The sequence below is a fragment of the Leopardus geoffroyi genome, chromosome D2 (assembly GCF_018350155.1).
Source record: "Leopardus geoffroyi isolate Oge1 chromosome D2, O.geoffroyi_Oge1_pat1.0, whole genome shotgun sequence".
Classification (NCBI taxonomy): Eukaryota; Metazoa; Chordata; class Mammalia; order Carnivora; family Felidae; genus Leopardus; species Leopardus geoffroyi.
Genome location: NC_059334.1, coordinates 52,750,418 through 52,770,938, shown reverse-complemented (window position 1 = coordinate 52,770,938; position 20,521 = coordinate 52,750,418). Strand labels below are relative to the sequence as shown.

General features: G+C 36.9%; 1 protein-coding gene across 2 annotated transcripts in view; it reads right to left on the bottom strand.

The window, feature by feature from the left end:
- Window positions 1-20,521, bottom strand: part of BTAF1 (B-TFIID TATA-box binding protein associated factor 1) — a 120,324-nt gene that overhangs the window by 56,869 nt on the left and 42,934 nt on the right. For both annotated transcript variants that reach the window (XM_045438197.1, XM_045438198.1), the window contains one exon: window positions 18,679-18,799. In XM_045438197.1, coding sequence (XP_045294153.1) covers window positions 18,679-18,799 — 121 coding nt within the window. The remainder of the gene's footprint in view (window positions 1-18,678; window positions 18,800-20,521) is intronic.

Sequence of the window (20,521 nt, the reverse complement as noted above, 5' to 3'; positions counted from 1 at the left end):
CCAGGTCACGATCTCGCGGTCCATGAGTTCGAGCCCCGAACTCTGGGCTGATGGCTCAGAGCCTGGAGCCTGTTTCCGATTCTGTGTCTCCCTCTCTCTCTGCCCCTACCCCATTCATGCTCTGTCTCTCTCTGTCCCAAAAATAAACGTTGAAAAAAAAAAATTTTTTTTTTTTTAAAGACCACAAGGTATGACTTAGCCCATCCAGGGCCAATCTGTCTATTGCAGATCTGAAACCTGGCTGACCTATTTTCATTAATTTTTCACCTGTCTTCTAGCAGGCAATGATTTAGGCAGGAAATCTAATGCTGTTACTTTGTATTTACAGGTCTCTTTAATTAGATTGGTGGGGGAACGGGGTGCAATGAGGAGCTCATTATTATTTTCACTCCTTTAGAGATTATCCTCCTCGGAATTCCTCTCCCGCAACTTTTTTTTTTAAGTAGTTAATGGACCTGTAGTATGCTACTAACTAGGACTCTACTAATCAAAAATTTCCCCCCTAATCTTAGGGAAAGTCTGCAAAGTTTGATGACCATTTAGCATTAATCCAGTACAGTGTAAACTAATATACAGAAAAATTCTTGCCACAGTCTGTTTACTTCACCAAGTTTAAATTAACTATAACCTGGAACACTATTACGAAAGTTATATGTGAATTCAAGCTTAAGAATGGCTTTTGAAAAAAATGTTTTGGTCTGTGTTAAATAATTAACATAACAATTATCACTTTATGTTAGTGTTACATGTAGTCCCCAACATTTTTGTAGTGAGCATCAGACAGAGGGGAGTGCATCTGTGGGCATTACTGAGAAAAATAAATGGTGGTTATTTAGTGTGACACAGATGGGGTAGTTTCTTCCCAGTTGCTTTATTCAGATTGATGTTCCCTGCTATGTACTCCTTCCTAGAACTCAGAATAAAGAGAATTGATGACATACAGAAATCAGATTATAATACAGTCCACTGTACCTGAAAATCAAGGTGAGACTTCTAGCCATCTATACTCCCTCACACTCTATCCTCCAGCCAATTTCCTTTCACCTCCTCTTTACTGCCATCATGTTCTCTCCAGCTTCCAGAGTTTCACCTGCTGCTCCTTCCTTTTACCCTGCTCTTCACTGGTTAAATTCTACTCATCCTTCAGATCTCAGCTTAGACTTCACTTTTAGCAGGACCTTCCCTGACCTTCAGTCACCTCACTAGCTAGGATCCAGCAGCATCATCTACTTCCTCTACCAGACACTCACCTCATTATGTTATTAGAGCTTGTCTAGTTGTCTGGGAGTTTCTCCTGTCTTGTTTAGTTTCCTATTTTAAGCTCTATAAAAGGGTAGAGACCTGTCTCTTTCTGGTCAGTATCTAAAGAATTGTAAACACATATTAGGCACTAAAATATTTGTTGAATAAATCCATATTGCTTAGAGGAAATGGTCCAACGTCACAGACAGTAATGTGTGAAATTTCCCACAATTAATAGTTGGTAACAAATCCCTAACTGGCAAAACTGACAGAGTAAGATCTTGCCTTTTTTCTTTTGCTACACCCCTTCTGTCTTCCCACAAGCATGCCCACAAAATGAGTAGATGTGGAAAAAAAGCAACAATCTGATCACCACCACCAGGAACACCTGATTTGATTTCCTGCCTGGAGGCAAATTCATCATCATTTATATCCATATCAAATGATTTGGGGTTGCAGGGAAGGAGATTTGAAAAGAAGTTACAACAAAGTGATGAATCACACTGAGTTCTTCCACAAATTTGGTCTGAAATCCTATTTTGGCTCACCACAAGAGAAACACACACACAAACGCGCGCATGCGCGCCGAACTCTTACACAATTTATAATGCTCTATTCTATTCATTTGTCCAATCAATATTTATTGAAAGTCAGCTAAATATTTAACCTCTGCTCTTGCTTTTTAACATCTTTGTAATATCTGGCCCATGCCTAATTATGCAAATATTCTCTAATGTCAATCTTATTTAAGTGTATTCTTTTGGTCTTCTACATATGACTATGTGAAATTTCTTATATCTTGAATCCCCACATTCCAACTCAATTTCATATATACCTTCATGCTAAATATAAGCTTCTTGCTAAAGTTTGCCTTTCAAACAAGTCAATGCTGTATGTAACTGAGATTTTGGAATGACTCATAAAGTGGCTGTGATGCAAGTGGAATGGAAAAGTTGACCCAGTCAGCAGAACAAAAGATTAATGTCTGGCATATTTTTCTAGATTGATGAGTCAAGTTCCAGCTATAACTCTTAGTGGTTACAACACTAGTTACTCTAGATATTCCAGTAAAGTAGTTCACTGAGAGACATAGAGATCCATAGACAGCACTCTTGTATGTACACACGCAGTCATAAGCTAATGAGACAAAACATAAAGGAAAATGACATGGTAAATTCCTTCACTTTCATTGCCAAACTACTAGTTTAACAAAAAAAGTTACACTTTGATGTTAAGTCCTTACCAAATGAAACTAGTTTGGTATGCTTAAAAGTTATTCTTTCATGCTCCCTAAGAAGCCAGGCTTGCCAATACTTCCAAATGTTAACATCACAAACGGTATGGTATGTCACAGAGAAGTCTAATGGTAATAAGATTTCATAAATAACTGTATTAACTGTCGTTTTATTTAAGGGTATTTTAGAGACGTGTATGCCTGCATACACAGTCATAATGGGATAAACCTTAAGATTAAGGGCATCTTTGTCATAAAGTCTTCTGGTTTCATAAAGTAAAACATAACAAAAAATTACTAAAGATAATCAGAATCCTTTCAAGGAAATAGAGGCATCAGTCTTTAAGAGGTACAGTGCAGATTTAGCCTCAACACTGCAGTTATTGAGAGGAATGGATTGAGAAGTTAGAAAATGAAACCAGTTTCAGCAATAGAGTTACCAGCAATTTAAAGAAGAGTTCATGTTTTCACTTTGTACTTAAGATGACTTAATATACAAAAGTGAGAAAGCAATTCAATAGGCACTTAAATCCATTTTGTCTCCATGTAAAATTTATAAATTTTTTTTTTACATTTTTATTTATTTTTGAGAGAGAGAGACAGAGCACAAGTTGGGGAGGGGCAGAGAGAGAGGGAGACACAGAATCTGAAGCAGGCTCCAGCCTCCAAGCTGTCAGCACAGAGCCTGACATGGGGCTGGAACTCACAGACCATGAGATCATGACCTGAGCTGAAGGCAGACACTTAACCAACCGAGCCACCCAGGCGCCCCTCCATGTAAAATTTAAAACTGAAAGTCAGCCAGAATTGGACCAGATTCTGAGCCTGAAATCAGTAACTGTGAGTGGTGCAGCTACAAGAGCTTGGGAAAGTTTAATTTTTGGTCATCAGTTCCTTCATCGGCAACACAGAATGGCAGTAGCCACCCATGTTACATGCTTACCAGCATTCACAGCATAAAGGCCTCAATAATAACTTGGATTATTACTATAATCAAATATCATTCTTTTTTTTTTTTTTTTTTTAAACATTTATTTATTTTTGAGAGACAGAGCAGGAGCAGGGGAGGGGCAGAGAGAGAGAGGGAGACACAGAATCTGAAGAAGGCTCCAGGCTCTGAGCTGTCAGCACAGAGCCCGATGCGGGGCTTGAACTCACGAACCGTGGGATCATGACCTGAGCCGAAGTCAGATGCTTAACCAAGTGAGCCACCCAGGTGCCCCTAATCAAATATCATTCTTACACCTCAGTATACAAATAAGATTGCAAATTATTAGAAAAGAATTCCCAGAACTTGAAGTATTATCGTTCTTACTATCTGTACTATTAATTATTTGTACAGCATTAACATTTTAATAAAGCACTTTCATTTACATTATCTTACTTAGCCCATATAAGTCTAAGGAACACTGGGTGAAGATTATCACCAGAATAGTTAAATCAACTTGACCAAGATCATAAATTTAACAAACAGTAGAGCCAAGGTTAGAATCCAGATTTTTTATTTAGTTAAGGCATCTTTTCATTAAGCCACTGAAGTAATAATAGTCATAGAAAGCAGCTCAGAAAAAGGGAAGTTCAAGTGAGAACAGATTTTTTTTTTTAATGTTTATCGATGTCACAAATAGTGAGATTATGACCTGAGCCAAAATCAGCAGTCAGGCACCTAACCAAATGAGCCACCAGGTACCCCAATGAGAATAGATCTTTATCATCACCATATGTCTATCATCTCTCACCCAAATTCCTGGAGCCAAATATATTTTGAAATTCATAATTTTTCAAATTTTATAACAATACTGAGGTTGTATATACTGCATGCTATGTAATATCCTCAACAGGGCCTGTGGTGGCACCCAAATATGTTATTATTTCTGAAGCAAAATTTGTGAATGGGCGTATTTACTAGGATAAAGACTTAAAGTTTCTCTTCAAGATGAGCAGGCTTTTCACCAAATGAGTAGTTTGAGAAGTTGGTTCACTTTACAAAAAAAAAAACTTCGGATTTCAAAACTGCAAATAAGAGATCATGAACTTGTATTATAAGACAGTTCGCAGGTAGCTATGAAGCAGTCAATAGCAACCATCAGGTAATGCTGTAGAGAAGAATAACAGATACAACCATCGGACATAGTTTACTCTGATATTTTCTCAGCAAATAATGTTGCTGAGATCATAAAAGTAATAATAACCATTAAGTTTTCACTGCATCGTGACGTTAGGTAATAACAACAAAAAAATCACAGTGAGTTGTAGAAGCTGGAATTGTTTTGTGGCACTAGAGAACTGCCCTATTCCCTGAAGGAAAGATACAGAAAGAAAGGGAGATAATATTTTGGAAGGACAGTGTATATGTGGGGGGGAGGGGACAAGTGATGAGCCATGTGCCAAAATACTCTCATGAAAGGAATCAAAGGCATCCAAATTGGTGAGCAAGAAGTAAAACTGTCACTATTTGCAGATGACACGATACTATATATAGAGAACCCTAAAGACTTCACCAAAATCCTACTAGAAATGACAGATGAATTCACTAAGCTTGCAGGGTATAAAATTAATATACAGAAATCTGCTGCATTTCTCTGCACCAATAATGAAGCAACAGAAAGAGAAGAAAATAATCCCATTTACAACTGTACCAAAAATAATAACTAGGAATACAGTTAACCAAGGAAGTGAGAGACCTGTACCCTGAAAAATAAAACTGATGAAAAAACTGAAGATAACACAAATGGAAAGATATTCCATGCTTAACAAATATTGCTAAAATGCCCATAACACCCACACCAATCTACAGATTTAATACAATCCCTAAAAAAATACCAACAGGGATAGGGGATGGGGGAGAGGGGAAAGTAGGTGATGGGCAATGAGGAGGGCACTTGTTGGGATGAGGACTGGGTGTTGTATGGAAGCCAATTTGACAATAAATTATATTAAAAAAAGAAAGAAAACTGAAATTAAAAAAGAAAAAAAAATACCAACAGGGAGTGCCTGGGTGGCTCAGTCAGTTAAGCACCTGACTCGATTTTGGCTCCGGTCATGATCTCACAGTTCATGAGATCAAGTCCTATGCCGAGTCTGCACTGTCAGCACTGTCAGAATAAATAAATGTCAACATAAATATTTTTAAAAAATATACCAACAGCACTTTTCACAGAACTAGAACAAACATTCCAGAACTAGAACATTCCTAAAATTTGTATGGAGCCACAAAAGACCCTGAATGGCCAAAGTAATTTTGAAAACAGAACAAAACTGGAGGTATCACATTCCTAGATTTCAAGTTATACTACAAAGCTGTAGTAATCAAAACAGTATGGTGCTGGAACACAGACACATAGATCAATGAAACAGAATAGAGAGCCAGAAATAAACCCATGATTATATATTATATGGTCAATTGATCATTGATAAAGGAGGCAAAAATATGCAATGAGAAAAAGTCTCTTCAACAAATGCTGTTGGGAAAACTGGACAGCTACATGCAAAAGAATGAAACTGGACTACCACCTTCTTACACCATACACAAAAATAAAACTCAAAATGGATTAAGGACCTAAATGTGAACCTAAAACCATAAAAATCTTAGAAGAGAGCACAGGCAGTAATTTCTCTGACACTGGCCATAGGAACATTTTTTTTTTTTAGATAGGTCTCCTCAGGCAAGGGAAACAAAAGCAAAAAATAAACTAAAAGCTTTTGCACAGCAAAGGAAACAATCAACAAAACCAGAAGGCAACCTTCAGAATGGGAGCAGATATTTACAAATGACATACCTGATAAAGGGTTAGTATCCAAAATATATAAAGAACTTCTAAAACTCAACACCAAAAAAAAAAAAAAAAAAAAAAAAATACAATTGAAAAATGGGCAGAAGACATGAATGGACATTTCTCCAAAGAAGACATACACATGGCCAACACACACATGAAAAGATGCTGAATATCACTCATCATCAGGGAAATGTAAATCAAAGCTACAGTGAAATATCACACTTGGCAGAATGGGGGGAGGGGGGGTCACAGAAGGAATGACTGGTCGTGTGTCTGTGAGGGTGCAAACTTCCTGTTCTGTAGACCAGAGACACCATTTTCATCATTAGGCCACCAACACTGATCAACCCCAGTGAGCCAAACAGTGCCACCAAGTGGAGAATGAAGCCATTACACCAAGCTCCACCTCCCTGAGCCCTCCAGGCACCTCTACTCTAAGGCATGTGGGCCAGAGAATCAGAGTAGCAGGTCCTTATCCCAGAAGATCAGCACAAATCCCTTCCGCTATCTTAGTCAATTGACCATAGACTGCTGCAAAGTTCCAACTGCAGGGCAAAGGAGATCTAGCTTCATTTGGGTTTTTTGTTTGTTCATTTTTGTTGTTGTTGTTGTTGTTGTTGTTGTTGCTTCTGTTTTGGTTTTGCTACTTTTGTTTTCTTGGATACAGAAGGAGCAAAGCTTATTTTATTTTACTACTTAAAAAATGTTCTCTCTCTTCTTTTTTTCTATCAAGCTTCTCTTAATAAGCAGACCAAAACACACCTAGGATCTAACTTCCTTTATTTGATTTTTTTAATTCTTTAATTTTTATTTCATTCTAATATTACTTTTTTCTTCCTCCAAAATGACAAGACAGAGAAATTCACCTCAAAAGAAAGAACAGGAAGAAATGATGGCCAGGGATTTAACTAATGCAGATATGAATAAGATGTCTGAACTAGAATTTAAAGCAACAATTATAAAGATACTAGCTGGGCTTGAAAAAAGCATAGAAGACACCAGAGAATCCCTTTCTACAAAGATAAAAGAACTAAAATCTAGTAAGGTCAAAATTTAAAATGCTATACATGAGAGGCAATCCCAAATGTAGGCCATAAAAACGAAGATGGACAAGCCAGAAGAGCAAATTACCAGTACAGAAGATAAACAATGAAGCTGAAAGAAGAGGGAAACAAAGGTCAGGGATCATGAAGGCAGAATTAGGGAACTCAGTGATTTATTAAAACATAACAACATTCAGGGGCGACTGAGGGGCTCAGCTGGTTAAGTGTCAGGCTCTTGATTTCAGCTCAGGTCATGATCTCACAGTTCATGGGATCGAGCCCCACGTCAGGCTCTGTGCTAACAAGGAGCCTGCTTGGGATTCTCTCTCACCTTCTCTCTCTGGCCTTCCCCGGCTTGTGTGCTCTCTCTCTCTCAAAACAAATAGACATTTAAAAAAGTAATAACATTCATATTATATGAATCCCAGAAGACGAAGGGAGAGAAAAAGGGGCAGAAGGTTTATGTGAGCAAATTATAGCTGAAAACTTCCCTAATCTGGGGAAGGGAACAGACATCAAAATCCAAGTAGCACAGAGAGCTCCATTAAATTCAACAAAAGCCAGGCATCACCAATATACCATAGTGAAATTCACAAAATACACAAAGAAAGAATCCTGAAAGCAGCAAGGGGAAAAAAGTCATTAACCTAACACTGAGAGACAAATCAGGTTTGCAGGAGACCTGTCCACAGAAGCTTGGCAGGACAGAAAGAAGAGGCAAGATAAATTCAACGTGCTGAATGGGAAAAATATGGAACCAAGAATACTCTATGCAGCAGGGCTGTCATTCAAAATAGAGTAAGAGAGGGGCGCCTGGGTGGCCAACTTCAGCTCAGGTCATGATCTCACCGTCCATGAGTTCAAGCCCCATGTCGGGCTCCGTGCTGACAGCTCGGAGCCTGGAGCCCGCTTCAGATTCTGTTTCCCTCTCTCTCTGCCCCCCTCGCCCCCGCTCATGCTCTGTCTCTGTCTCAAAAATAAATAAAAATACTAAAAAAAAAAAAAAAAAAATAGAGTAAGAGATAGAGTTTCTCAGACAAAAACTAAAGGAGTTTGTGACCACTAAACCAGCCCTGCAAGAAATTTCAAGGGGAATTCTTTGAGTTGGGAGAGGAGGGGAGGGAAACTAAAAGCAACAAAGACTTAAAAGTACCAGAGCATCACCAGAAACACCAACTCTACAGGTAACACGATGGCCCTATTTCATATCTTTTAATAATCACTCTGAATGTAAATGGATGAAATACTCTAGTACAGGGTATTAGAACAGATTTAAAAACAAGGTCCATCTATATGCTGCCTACAAGAGACTCATTTTAGACCTAAAGACAACTGCAGACTGAAGGTGAGGGGATGGAGGACCATCTATCATGCTAATGGACATCAATGAAAGCTGAAGTAGCCATACTAATACAAGACAATCTAGATTTTAAAACAAAAGCTATAACAAGAGATAAAGAACAGTATTATATCATAATTAAGGGGTCTATCCATCAAAAATATCTAATAATTGTAAATATTCATGCCAACTTGGAAGCACCCAAATATATAAATCAATTAATAACATAAAGAAACTCATTGATAATAATACAATTATGGTAGGGGGCTTTAACACCCCACTTACAGCAATGGACAGATCATCTAAGCAGAAAATCGACAAGGAAACAATGGCTTTGAACACACTGGACCAGATGGAATTTATTTCACCCTAACACAGAATACACATTCTTCTCGAGTACACACGGAACATTCTCCAGAAGAGATCACATACTGGATCACAAATCAACCCTCAACAAGTACACAAAGATCGGGATCATAGCATGCATATTTTCAAATCACAGTGTTATGAAACTTAAAGTGTACCACAAGAAAAAAATTTGGAAAGCCCTTAAATACATGAAGGTTACAGAACATCCTACTAAAGAATGAACAGATTAACCAGGAAATCAAAGAAGAAATTTAAAAAATACATGGAAGCACATGAAAATGAAAACATGACAGTCCAAAATCTTTGGGATGCAGCAAAGCCAGTTATAACAAGGAAGTATATTACAATTCAGGCCTATCTTGAGAAGCAAGAAAGGTCCCTACACAACTTAATCTTACACCTAAAGGAGCTAGAAAAGAGCATATAAAGTCTAAACCAGCAGAAGAAGGGAAATAATAAAGATTAGAGCAGAAATAATTGATAAACAAAAATAGAACAGATCAACAAAACTAAGAGCTGGTTCTTCGAAAAAATTAACAAAATTGATAAATTCTTAGCGAAACTTACCAAAAAGAAAAGAGAAAGGATCCAAATAAAATCACTAATGAAAGAGGAGAGATCACAACCACCAACAGAGAAATATAAACAATTATAACAAAATATTATCAAAATTACATGCCAACAAACAGGGCAATGTGGAAGACATGGACAAATTCATAGAAACTGACAAACTACCAAAACTGAAACAGGAAGAAATAGAAAATTTGCACAGACCCATAACCAGCAAAGAAACTGAATAAAAATCTCCCAACTAATAAGAGTCCTGTGCCAGATGGCTTCCCAGGGGAATTCTACCAAATATTTATAGAAGAGTTAATAAATATTCTTCTCAAACTGTTCCAAAAAAAAATAGAAAGAAAACTCCCAAACTCATCCTATCGATAAGGGTTTAGTATCCAAAATCTATAAAGAACTTATCGGGGTGCCTGAGCGGCTGAGTCAGTTAAGCATCCAACTTCGACTCAGGTCACGATCTCACAGTTCCTGGGTTCGAGCCTGGCATCAGGCTCTGTGCTGACAGCTCAGAGCCTGAAGCCTGCTTCAGATTCTGTGTCTCCCTCTCTCTCTGCTCCTCCCCTGCTTGTACTCTCTCTCTCAAAAATAAACAAACATTAAAAAAAAAAAAAAAAAAAGACCTTATCAAACATCTAAAAAACAAATAACCCAGTTAAGAAACTGGCAGAAACATGAATAGACACTTTTACACAGAAGACATCCACATGCCTAACAGACACATGAAAAGATTTGCTCAACATCACTCATCATCCAGGAAATGCAAATCAGAACCACAATGAGGTACCACCTCACACTTTGTCAGACTGGATAAAATAAACAACACAAGAAACAACAGGTATTGAAGAGGATGCAGAGAAACCCTCTTGCACTGTTGATGGTTATGCAAAATGGTGCGGCAACTTTGGAGAACAGTATAGAGGTTCTTCAACAAACTAAAAATACACTACCCTACAATCCAGCAATTGCACTGTTAGGTATTTACCCAAAAAACACAAAAATACAGATTCAAAGGGGTACATTCACCCCAATGTTTATAGCAGCATTATCAACAAGGCCAAACTGTGGAGAGAGTCCAAATGTCCATCAACTAATAAATGGATAAAGAAGATGTGGTTGGGGTACCTGGATGGCTCAGTCAGTTCAGCATCCGACTCTTGGTTTTGGCTCAGGTCATGATCTCACAGTGGTTCGTGAGTTCAAGCCCCACATCGGGCTGTGTGTGGAGCCTGGTTGGGATTCTCTCCCGCTCTCTCTCTGCCCCCTGCCCCTGCTCTTGCATGCGCGTTCTCTCTCCCAAAATAAACTTAAAAAAAAAAATTTTATTTATGCACATGGAATGTCCTCCAGAATAGATCACATACTGGGACACAAATCAGTCCTCAAGTACAAAAAGATTGAGATCGGGGCGCCTGGGTGGCGCAGTCGGTTAAGCGTCCGACTTCAGCCAGGTCACGATCTCGCGGTCCGTGAGTTCGAGCCCCGCGTCAGGCTCTGGGCTGATGGCTCAGAGCCTGGAGCCTGTTTCCGATTCTGTGTCTCCCTCTCTCTCTGCCCCTCCCCCGTTCATGCTCTGTCTCTCTCTGTCCCAAAAATAAACGTTGAAAAAAAAAAAAAAATTTTAAAAAGATTGAGATCATACCATGCATATTTTTAGACCACAATATGGTGAAACTCTAAATCAATCACAAGAAAAAATTTGGAAAGGTAAACAAATACTTGGAGACTAAAGAACATCTTACTAAAGAATGAATGGGCCAACCAAGAAGTTAAAGAGGAAATTAAAAAGTACATGGAAGCCAATGAAAATGATCATACCACATCCCAAAACCTCAGGGACACAGCAAAGGCGGTTGTAAGAGGGAAGTATATAGCAATCCAGGCCTTCCGAAAGAAGGAAGAAAGGTCTCAGATACATAACCAAATTTACACCTTCAAGAGCTGGAAAAAGAGCAGTAAATAAAACCCAAAACCAGCAGAAGACAGGAAATAAAGATTAGAGCAGAAATCAATGCTACCAAAACCAAAAAAACAGTAGAACAAATCAATGAAACCAGAAGCTGGTTCTTTGAAAGAATTAATAAAATTGATAAACCACTAGCCAGTTTGATCAAAAAGAAAAAGGACCCAAATAAATAAAATCAAGAATGAAAGAGCAGAGTTCACAACCAAGACAGCAGAAATAAAAACAATAATAAGAGAATATTATGAGCAATTATACACCAATAAAATGGGCAATCTGGAAGAAACGGACAAATTCCTAGAAACATATAAACTACCACAACTGAAACAGGAAGAAATAGAAAATTTGAACAGACCCATAACCAGTAAAGAAATCGAATTACTAATAAAAAAACATCTCCCCAAAAACAAGAGCCCAGGGCCAAATGGCTTTCCAGGGGAATTTTACCAAACATTTAAGGAGAGTTAACACCTATTCTCTTGAAGCTGTTCCAAAAAATAGAAATGGAAGGAAAACTTCCAAACTCTATGAAGCCAGCATTACCTTGATTCCACAATCAGACAGAGACTCCACTAAAAAGCACTAGTGACCAATTTCCCTGATGAATATGGATGCAAAAACCCTCAACTAGGTATTAGCCAACTGGATCCAACAATACATTAAAAAAAATTATTCACCACGACCAAGTGGGATTTATACCTGGGATGCAGGGCTGGTTCAACATCTGCAAATCAATGTGATTCATCACATCAATAAAACAAAGGACAAGAACCACACGATCCTCTCACTAGATGCAGAGAAAGCATCTGACAAAATACAGCATCCTTTCTTCATAAAAACCCTCAAGAAAGTAGGGGTAGAAGGATCATCCCTCAAGATCATAAAAGCCATATACGAAAAACCCAATGCTAATATCCTCAGTGGGGAAAAACTGAGAGATTTCCCCCTAAGGTCAGGAACAAGACAAGGATGTCCACTCTTGCCACTGTTATTCAACACAGTACTGGAAGTCTCAGCCTCAGCAATCAGACAACACAAAGAAATAAAAGGCATCCAAATCAGCCAGGAGGAGGTCAAACTTTCACTCTTCACAGATGACATGATACTCTATGGAAAACCCAAAAGATTACACCAAAAAACTGCTAGAACTGATCCATGAATTCAGCAAAGTTGCAGGATGTAAAATCAATGCACAGAAATCAGTTGTATTCCTACACACTAATAATGAAGCAACAGAAAGAGAAACCAAGGAATCAATCCCATTTACAATTGCACCAAAACCCATAAAATACCTAGGAATAAATCTAACCAAAGAGGTGAAAAATCTATACACTGAAAACTATAGATAGCTTATGAAAGAAAATAGAGACAAAAAAATGGGAAAATATTTCATGGTCCTGGATAAGAAGAACAAATATCGTTAAAAATGTCAATACCACCCAAAGCAATATACATATTCATTGCAATACCTATCAAAATAACGCCAGCATTCTTCACAGAGCTAGAACAAACTATTCTAAAATTTGCATGAAACCAGAAAAGAACTCAAATAGCCAAAACAATCTTGAAAAAGAAAACCAAAGCTGGAGGCATCACAATCCCAGACTTCAAGCTGAATTACAAAGCTGTAATCATCAAGACAGTATGGTACTGACACAAGAACACTCAGATCAAAGGAACAGAATAGAGAACCCAGAAATGGACCCACAAACGTATGGCCAACTAAACTTTGACAAAGAAGGAAAGAATATCCAATGGAATAAAGGCAGTCTCTTCAGCAAGTGGTGCTGGGAAAACTGGACAGCGACATGCAGAAAAATGAACCTGGACCATTTACACCATACACAAAAATAAACTCAAAATGGATGAAAGACCTAAATGTAAGACAGGAAGCCATCAAAATCCTCAAAGAGAAAGCAGGCAAAATCCTCTTTGATGTCAGCGGTAGCAACTTCTTACTCAACATGTCTCCAGAGGCACAGGAAACAAAAGCAGAAGTGAACTATTGGGATCTCATCAAGATAAAAAGCTTCTGCACAGCAAAGGAAACAATCAGCAAAACTAAAAGGCAACTGACTGAATGGGAGAAGATATTTGCAAATGACATATCAGATGAAGGGTTGGTATCCAAAATCTATAAAGAACTTATCAAACTCAACATGCAAAAGACAAAGAACCCAGTGAAGAAATGGACAAAAGACATAGACACTTCTCCAAAGAAGACATCCAGATGGCAAACCAACACATGAAAAAATGCTCAATATTACTCATCATCAGGGAAATACAAATCAAAACCACAATGAGATACTACCTCACACCAGCCAGAATGGCTAACATTAACAACTCAGGCAACAAAAGATGTTGGGGAGGATGCAGAGAAAGAGGATCTCTTTTGCACTGCTGATGGGAATGCAAACTGGTACAGCCACTCTGGAAAACAGTATGGAGGTTCCTCAAAAAATTAAAAATAGAACTACCCTACAATCCAGCAACTGCACTACTAGGCATTTATCCAAGGGATACAGGTGTGCTGTTTCGAAGGGGCACATGCACCCCAATGTTTATAGCAGCGCTATCAACAACAGCCAAAGTATGGAAAGAGCCCAAATGTCCATCAGATGAATGGATAAAGAAGATGTGGTGTGTGTGTGTGTGTGTACATATATATATGTATGTGTGTGTGTGCGTGTGTGTGTGTGTGTGTGTGTGTGTATATATATATATATATATATATATATATATATATATCCTCGAGGAGAAAGGAGACACACACACACACGCACACACACACACACACACACACACACACACAGTGGAGTATTACTCTGCAATCAAGAATGAAATATTCCCATTTGCAACTACGTGGATGGAACTAGAGGGTATTATGCTAAGCAAAATTAGTCAGAGAAAGATATCGTATGACTTCACTCATATGAGGAATTTAAGATACAAAACAGATGAACATAAGAGAAGGAAAGCAAAAATACAAAAACAGGGAGGGGGACAAAACATAAGAGACTCTTAAATATAGAGAACAAACAGAGGGTTACTGGAGGGGTTGTGGGAGATGGGATGGGCTAAGTGGGTAAGGGGCATTAAGGAATCTACTCCTGAAATCACTGTTGCACTATATGCTAAGTAACTGGGATGTAAATTTAAAAAATAAATTAAAAAAATAAAAAAAATTTATTTAAAGATGTGTTATATACATATACTTTACAATAGAATATTACTCAGCCAACAAAAAGAATGAAATCTTGCCATTTGCAACAACGTGAATAGGCTAGAATATATTATGCTAAGTGAAATAAGTCAATCAGAGAAAGACAAATACCATATGATTTCACTCATATGTCAAATTTAAGAAACGTAACAGAGGAACAATGGGGGGCACAGAGAAGAGAGGAAAACAAACTACAAGGGACTCTTAATGACAGAGAACAAACCATGGTTTGACAGAGGGAGATGGTGGGAGATGGGCTAGATGCGTGACGGGTACTAAGGAAGACACTTATGATGAGCACTGGGTGTTGTATGTAAGTGATGAATCACTGAATTCTACTCCTGAAATCAAAATTGCAATGTATTTTAACTAAAATTTACATTTAAAAATGCAAAAATACATACACACATACATACATACGTAAATAAATAAGGGAGGATTAGGGGTCTTTTGTTTTTTGTGGGGTTTTTTTGGGAAGACTAGTTTTTAGTCCTATCACCCAAATCCTCCTGGTCCTTCAGCACCTAGTCTAACCTTCAATGTTGCTTCCTGACATCTCTCATTTTCTGCTCTTCCATTATTTAACTCTTTTATTAAACTTATCATGGAAGGGGCAGCTGGGTGGCTCAGTCAGTTAAGCTTCTGACTTTGGCTCAGGTCCTGATCTCATGGTTCATGGGTTCAAGCCCCACATCAGGATCTCTGCTGTCAGCATACAGCCCGCTTCAGATCCTCCGTCCCCCTTTCTCTACCCCTCCCCTGCTCACATTTTCTCTCTCAAAAATAAATAAATGTTTAAGAAAAAAATTTATCATGTAAGAGTCTTGTCACAATCACACTGTAAATTTTTACAAGGTAAAAATAAGAACCATGTTGGATTTTTAAAAAAATTTCTCTGAATAACCTGCATAGAATTTTATACAAATTTATTTAACAAATATTGGAGACCTCTGCATAAGTGGTGACTGACATACTACAAATCACAAATAAAGAACAGTAAGAGTTCTGGTATATGATCAAGAGTCATCATCATCAATTTTTTACATATGCTAGGGCCAAAGTTTCATTTACAAGCCAGTAAAGGCAAATTCAAAAGACAAAAATAGTTCAGTCCTAGATAAGAAAATCAACACCACAGAACACAGAGATGTTTTCACAACCATGTAATTTTAATAACCAGTATCAACAATCATTTAGGGGCTAAAAAATAGAGAAGAGGATTTAGAACAACCTTGGTATCTTACCTAAACTGTAAAAATTTTGAAATATAAGAGGAAACACCACATTTTAAGACTAACAAGAGAAGTCAGATTGAGATTGACAGATTAGAGAGAGAAAAAAAAATAGGAAAGAACAATTGAAAAAGAACAGTTCAGTCACTGACAGCAGCACCTCTCATGTATCACAATATTCCCACACTATACCATGGTAAGCACCATATAAAAACTAATAACCAATAAACAATATTGGTGGGCTGATTGATCAAAAAATACTACCTTATGTTTAATACAGTTGAAGATCATGATCAGGTGTGTCAATCATTTTAATGTTAACTATTTTTGGTTAAAAGTATGTTTCAGTTATTTAGAAAATCCATTTATATATAATACTATAAATAAATTACTAAAATACCTAACTTAAGTAAATATATTACCAAATAATTAAAAACCACTAAAGTTAAAAAGAGGCTGCAAGTAGTTTAATCACCTTAATAAAAAACAGAAAGACTTAAAAGAACAATGTTGGATGTGTATCCAAAATACACAAAAAAATCTTAAAATTCAAGAGTAAGAAAACTCAATCCAAAAAAAAAAAGGAAAAAACCTGAATAGACATTTCAGCAAAGAAGAGATACAGATGGCAAATAAGCACATGAAGCTATGCCCAACATCACATATCACTGGAAAATTGCAATTTTAAGTAAGATACCGCTATACATTTATTAGAAGGGCTAAAATCTGCAACACGGACAATATCCAGTATTGGTGAGGATGCGCAGCAACAAGAACTCTCATTCACTGCTGATGGAAATACAAAATGGTATAGCCGCTTTGAAAGACACTTTCTTATAAAATTAAACATCTCCTTATGCTCTTTGGTGTTTACCCTAAGCACACTGAAAATTTGTGCCCATACGAAAACCTGCACATGAATGTTTACAACTTTATTCATAATTGTCCAAAACAGGAAGCAATCAAGAATCCTCAATAAGTGAGTAAATCAACTGTGGTATGCCCATACAATGGAACATTATTCAGTGATAAAAAGGAATGATCTATCGAGTCACAAAAAGACATAAAGAAACCTAATTTCACATTGCTAAGTGAAAGAAGCCAATCTGAAAAGGCTACATATTGCATGACTCTCAACTATTTGACATTCTGGAAAAGGTAAAACTATGGAGACTTAAAAAAGGTAAGTGACTGTTAAGAATCCGGAAGGAGGAAAAGAGGGGTACTTAAGTGGAGCACAGGCATTTTTTTTTAAGGCAGTGAAACTAGTTTATTTGATACTGTAATGGTAGATACATACCACTGTGCATTTGCCAAAACCCATACAAAACAGTATGAAGAGTGAACCCTAATATAAACTATGGACTTTACTTAATAATGGATGAATATTGGTTACCAAGCATAAGAAATGTACTACACTAATGCAAGATGTTAACTATAGGGAAAAGTGTGGGTGGGGGAATATGGAGGCATATGCGAACTACATACTTTTCACTCAATATTTTGGTCAACCTAAAACTGCTCTTAAAAGTAAATCTGTTAGAAAAACAATAACATGAAATAAGGAAATCTGTTAACTTTAAGAGGATTAACCAAAGCAAATTTAACCTTACACCAAAAACATTTAGACAAAAACCACAAAACAAAAATGAAGTGAAAATTCAAAACAACCCATGCCAGTGTGTCTTATCAGCCCATGCCTCATCAAATGAGGATTATAAGACACCTGATAGATAGACCTCAGAAGATTCTGATTAGATCAAATAAAAAAATATAGCAAAACAAAATTTATAGACACTGATTCAAAGAAGTACAATACAATCCCATGCTGCAGATTAAAGCAAGTCTACATGGAATATTTCTAATTCACAAAGAAATGTGTGGTTAGTGAACATAAGAGAGACATTTACCCATCCTAGAATCTACTGTCTTAAAAAAACAAAACAAACAGAAAAACCCACTGCTTTTTAAAGATCCCTGGCTCAAACTGTAGTGCCAACAAATAACAGCATGTCCTAAGAATGGATTATGATACTTCCCTACGTTCTAGTATTTCGTTTGACCTATAGTTACTTTAAAAATAGAAATGTTAAGTCTTTTATAGGCAGGGCAAAGATTCCTTAGGTCAGCACAGACTCCATTCACATACTGATATTACCTGAATGATCTCTCTAGGCACTTCATGTTGTGACTTCTGATGTTTACTATCCTTGGAAATACCATGTGCTTAAGATTAATTCTTAAGCAAGGCAAGTGCCTAGTAATTTCATCATCACTCTTTAGAAGTCATACTGTAGAGCTCCAAATGTAGCCTCCTAACCTGGGATATGTTCTGCCAACCACCTATCTGACAACCACATGAAGCAAGCTAAGACAGAATAATAGACCTCTGAGACAAAGAGATTATTCGATTGATCCTTCACTCAACAAATATTTGCTGAAGGCCTCCTATGTGTTAAGCACTAGTCCAAGTGCTGGGAATATGACCTAGAACAAAATATTAAAATATTTCTGCTCTCATGGTGATTATAATTTTATATGTCTACATGGTCACCATTACCATTTCTACTAGGCCCAGCATCCTCCTGATCTTTGGATATGTAGCAAAGGTAACCAGATTGATTGAGTTTATAAAATTATTCTATGTAATTTCAGCATCACTACACATAGTTATTAGTTCTTACCTGGTCCTGTGTTGATAATAACGTAAATAGAGTTTCCAATGCTGCTCTTCGAACTGATGATATAGTGTGATGCAAAAAAGGCCAGACACGTGGAACTAGAACTGTGAGTGACTGCTGAATACTAATAAACAAGACACAAATTAGGCTTACTCATTTTCAGTTGAAATTCTATTGATTCATTTTCTAAATATGTCCTGTAGACCTCATACCTTTTTTGATGAATAAATTCTAAAAAGGTAGTATTTTCATATGAACGTTCATTTAACATCCTCATTCAAAACTGTTATAGCACCAGAATACCCAGAGCAAATGCAATCATAAATATCAACATTAAGTTCTATGGTACTAATGCCACGAATTACCTTTGTCAAAGTAGAACTTTCCAATATAGCTGCCCTTTTTTCAATCTGTTCTTAGGAAAATGGAACATGTGTCTTAACTGGTAGGCTACACAAAATCAAGATTAATTTTTTCTTCTTTCCCATGGCTAACCCCAATCAGTAACCATTAGATGCACATAACTTATATTCCCCATTGGGGTCATCTCTGCCACATTATCAAATGAGCAAGAGGTGGCATGGTAGTAGCTTCGAAATCTGTCATCCTGATTCAGCATTACTAAAGTTAGGAAAACTCAGATTATCTTCCTTCTCACAATTAGAATTTAAATGGAAAAGCAAGCAAAGCCACTTCTAGGCTAACAACTTGGACCATAGAATTCCTGTCATATCCATGAGTCATTTATAAAAACTACCTTGAATTAGGAAATGATTTAGAAATAGCATTTGAAATATATAACTCTAGAAAAAGGCATGAATAAAAAAGAATATGGCAGGTGTTAACTACACGTTCTTTTGTGTTACCCTCAGGTCTATATTTTAGCATTATTTTCATCACTTGCAGGTTTGTATGAACATCTCTTCTCACATTTATTTACATGTTTAGTAAATTTACTTACAAAATTATTAAACACATGAACAGAGACAAAAAACAGACTCAAACTATATAAAAGCATTATAACAAGGTCTTGTTAACAGAGTAACTTTTAACTGTTCATGCTCCAAATGACATGCTGCATTTCTTCTCACATAGCTGGAAAGTATCTGCCAAATATCATAACATGTGAAGCAAATTTCCTAACGGGGCAATTTTGAAAAATAAATACATAAAAGCTACATTATTTCACACATTATTGTATTTCATACATTATTTCTGAATTAACAGAATTTTTACTACTTCTTTCATTTCCTTACATTATCTAGCTTTCCTGACACTACTCAGAGTATTTTTTTTTTTTTTTTTTTTTTTAAGTCCTAAACCCTTTATTTAGGACAGTGGTTAACACAGGCTCACAATCCAAACCCACATCACCCTGTTTTTAAATAAAGGTTTACTGGAACACAGCCATATTCATTCCTTATGCGTTGTCTATGGCTACTATTGAGCTACAATGGCAAAGTTGAGTAGTTTTGACAATGACCATATAACCCACAAAACCAAAAATACCACTATCTGGGCTTTCACAGAAAAAGTTTACCAACTTCTGATTTAGGGTAATTAAAAACTCTTGCATTCTGCAGCTTGAGAAGGGCTTTCACACAGATGAACACATTTAATCCCTATAGCTTTCACTACTAATTGAAATACCTGAATATTAGGAAATCCCATAAATGCACTACCAATTTTTCTCTTCGTTTGCTTTTACAGGCATTTATTTTGCAATTCCAACTTGTAGGTTGTCCTACTGCCCTAAATTTACCCCTGAAGTACTCTCAGCAGGGCCAGTATTACTTGAAACGTTCTGAACATGTTTTTAATACACCTATGATTTTCATTAGAAAAT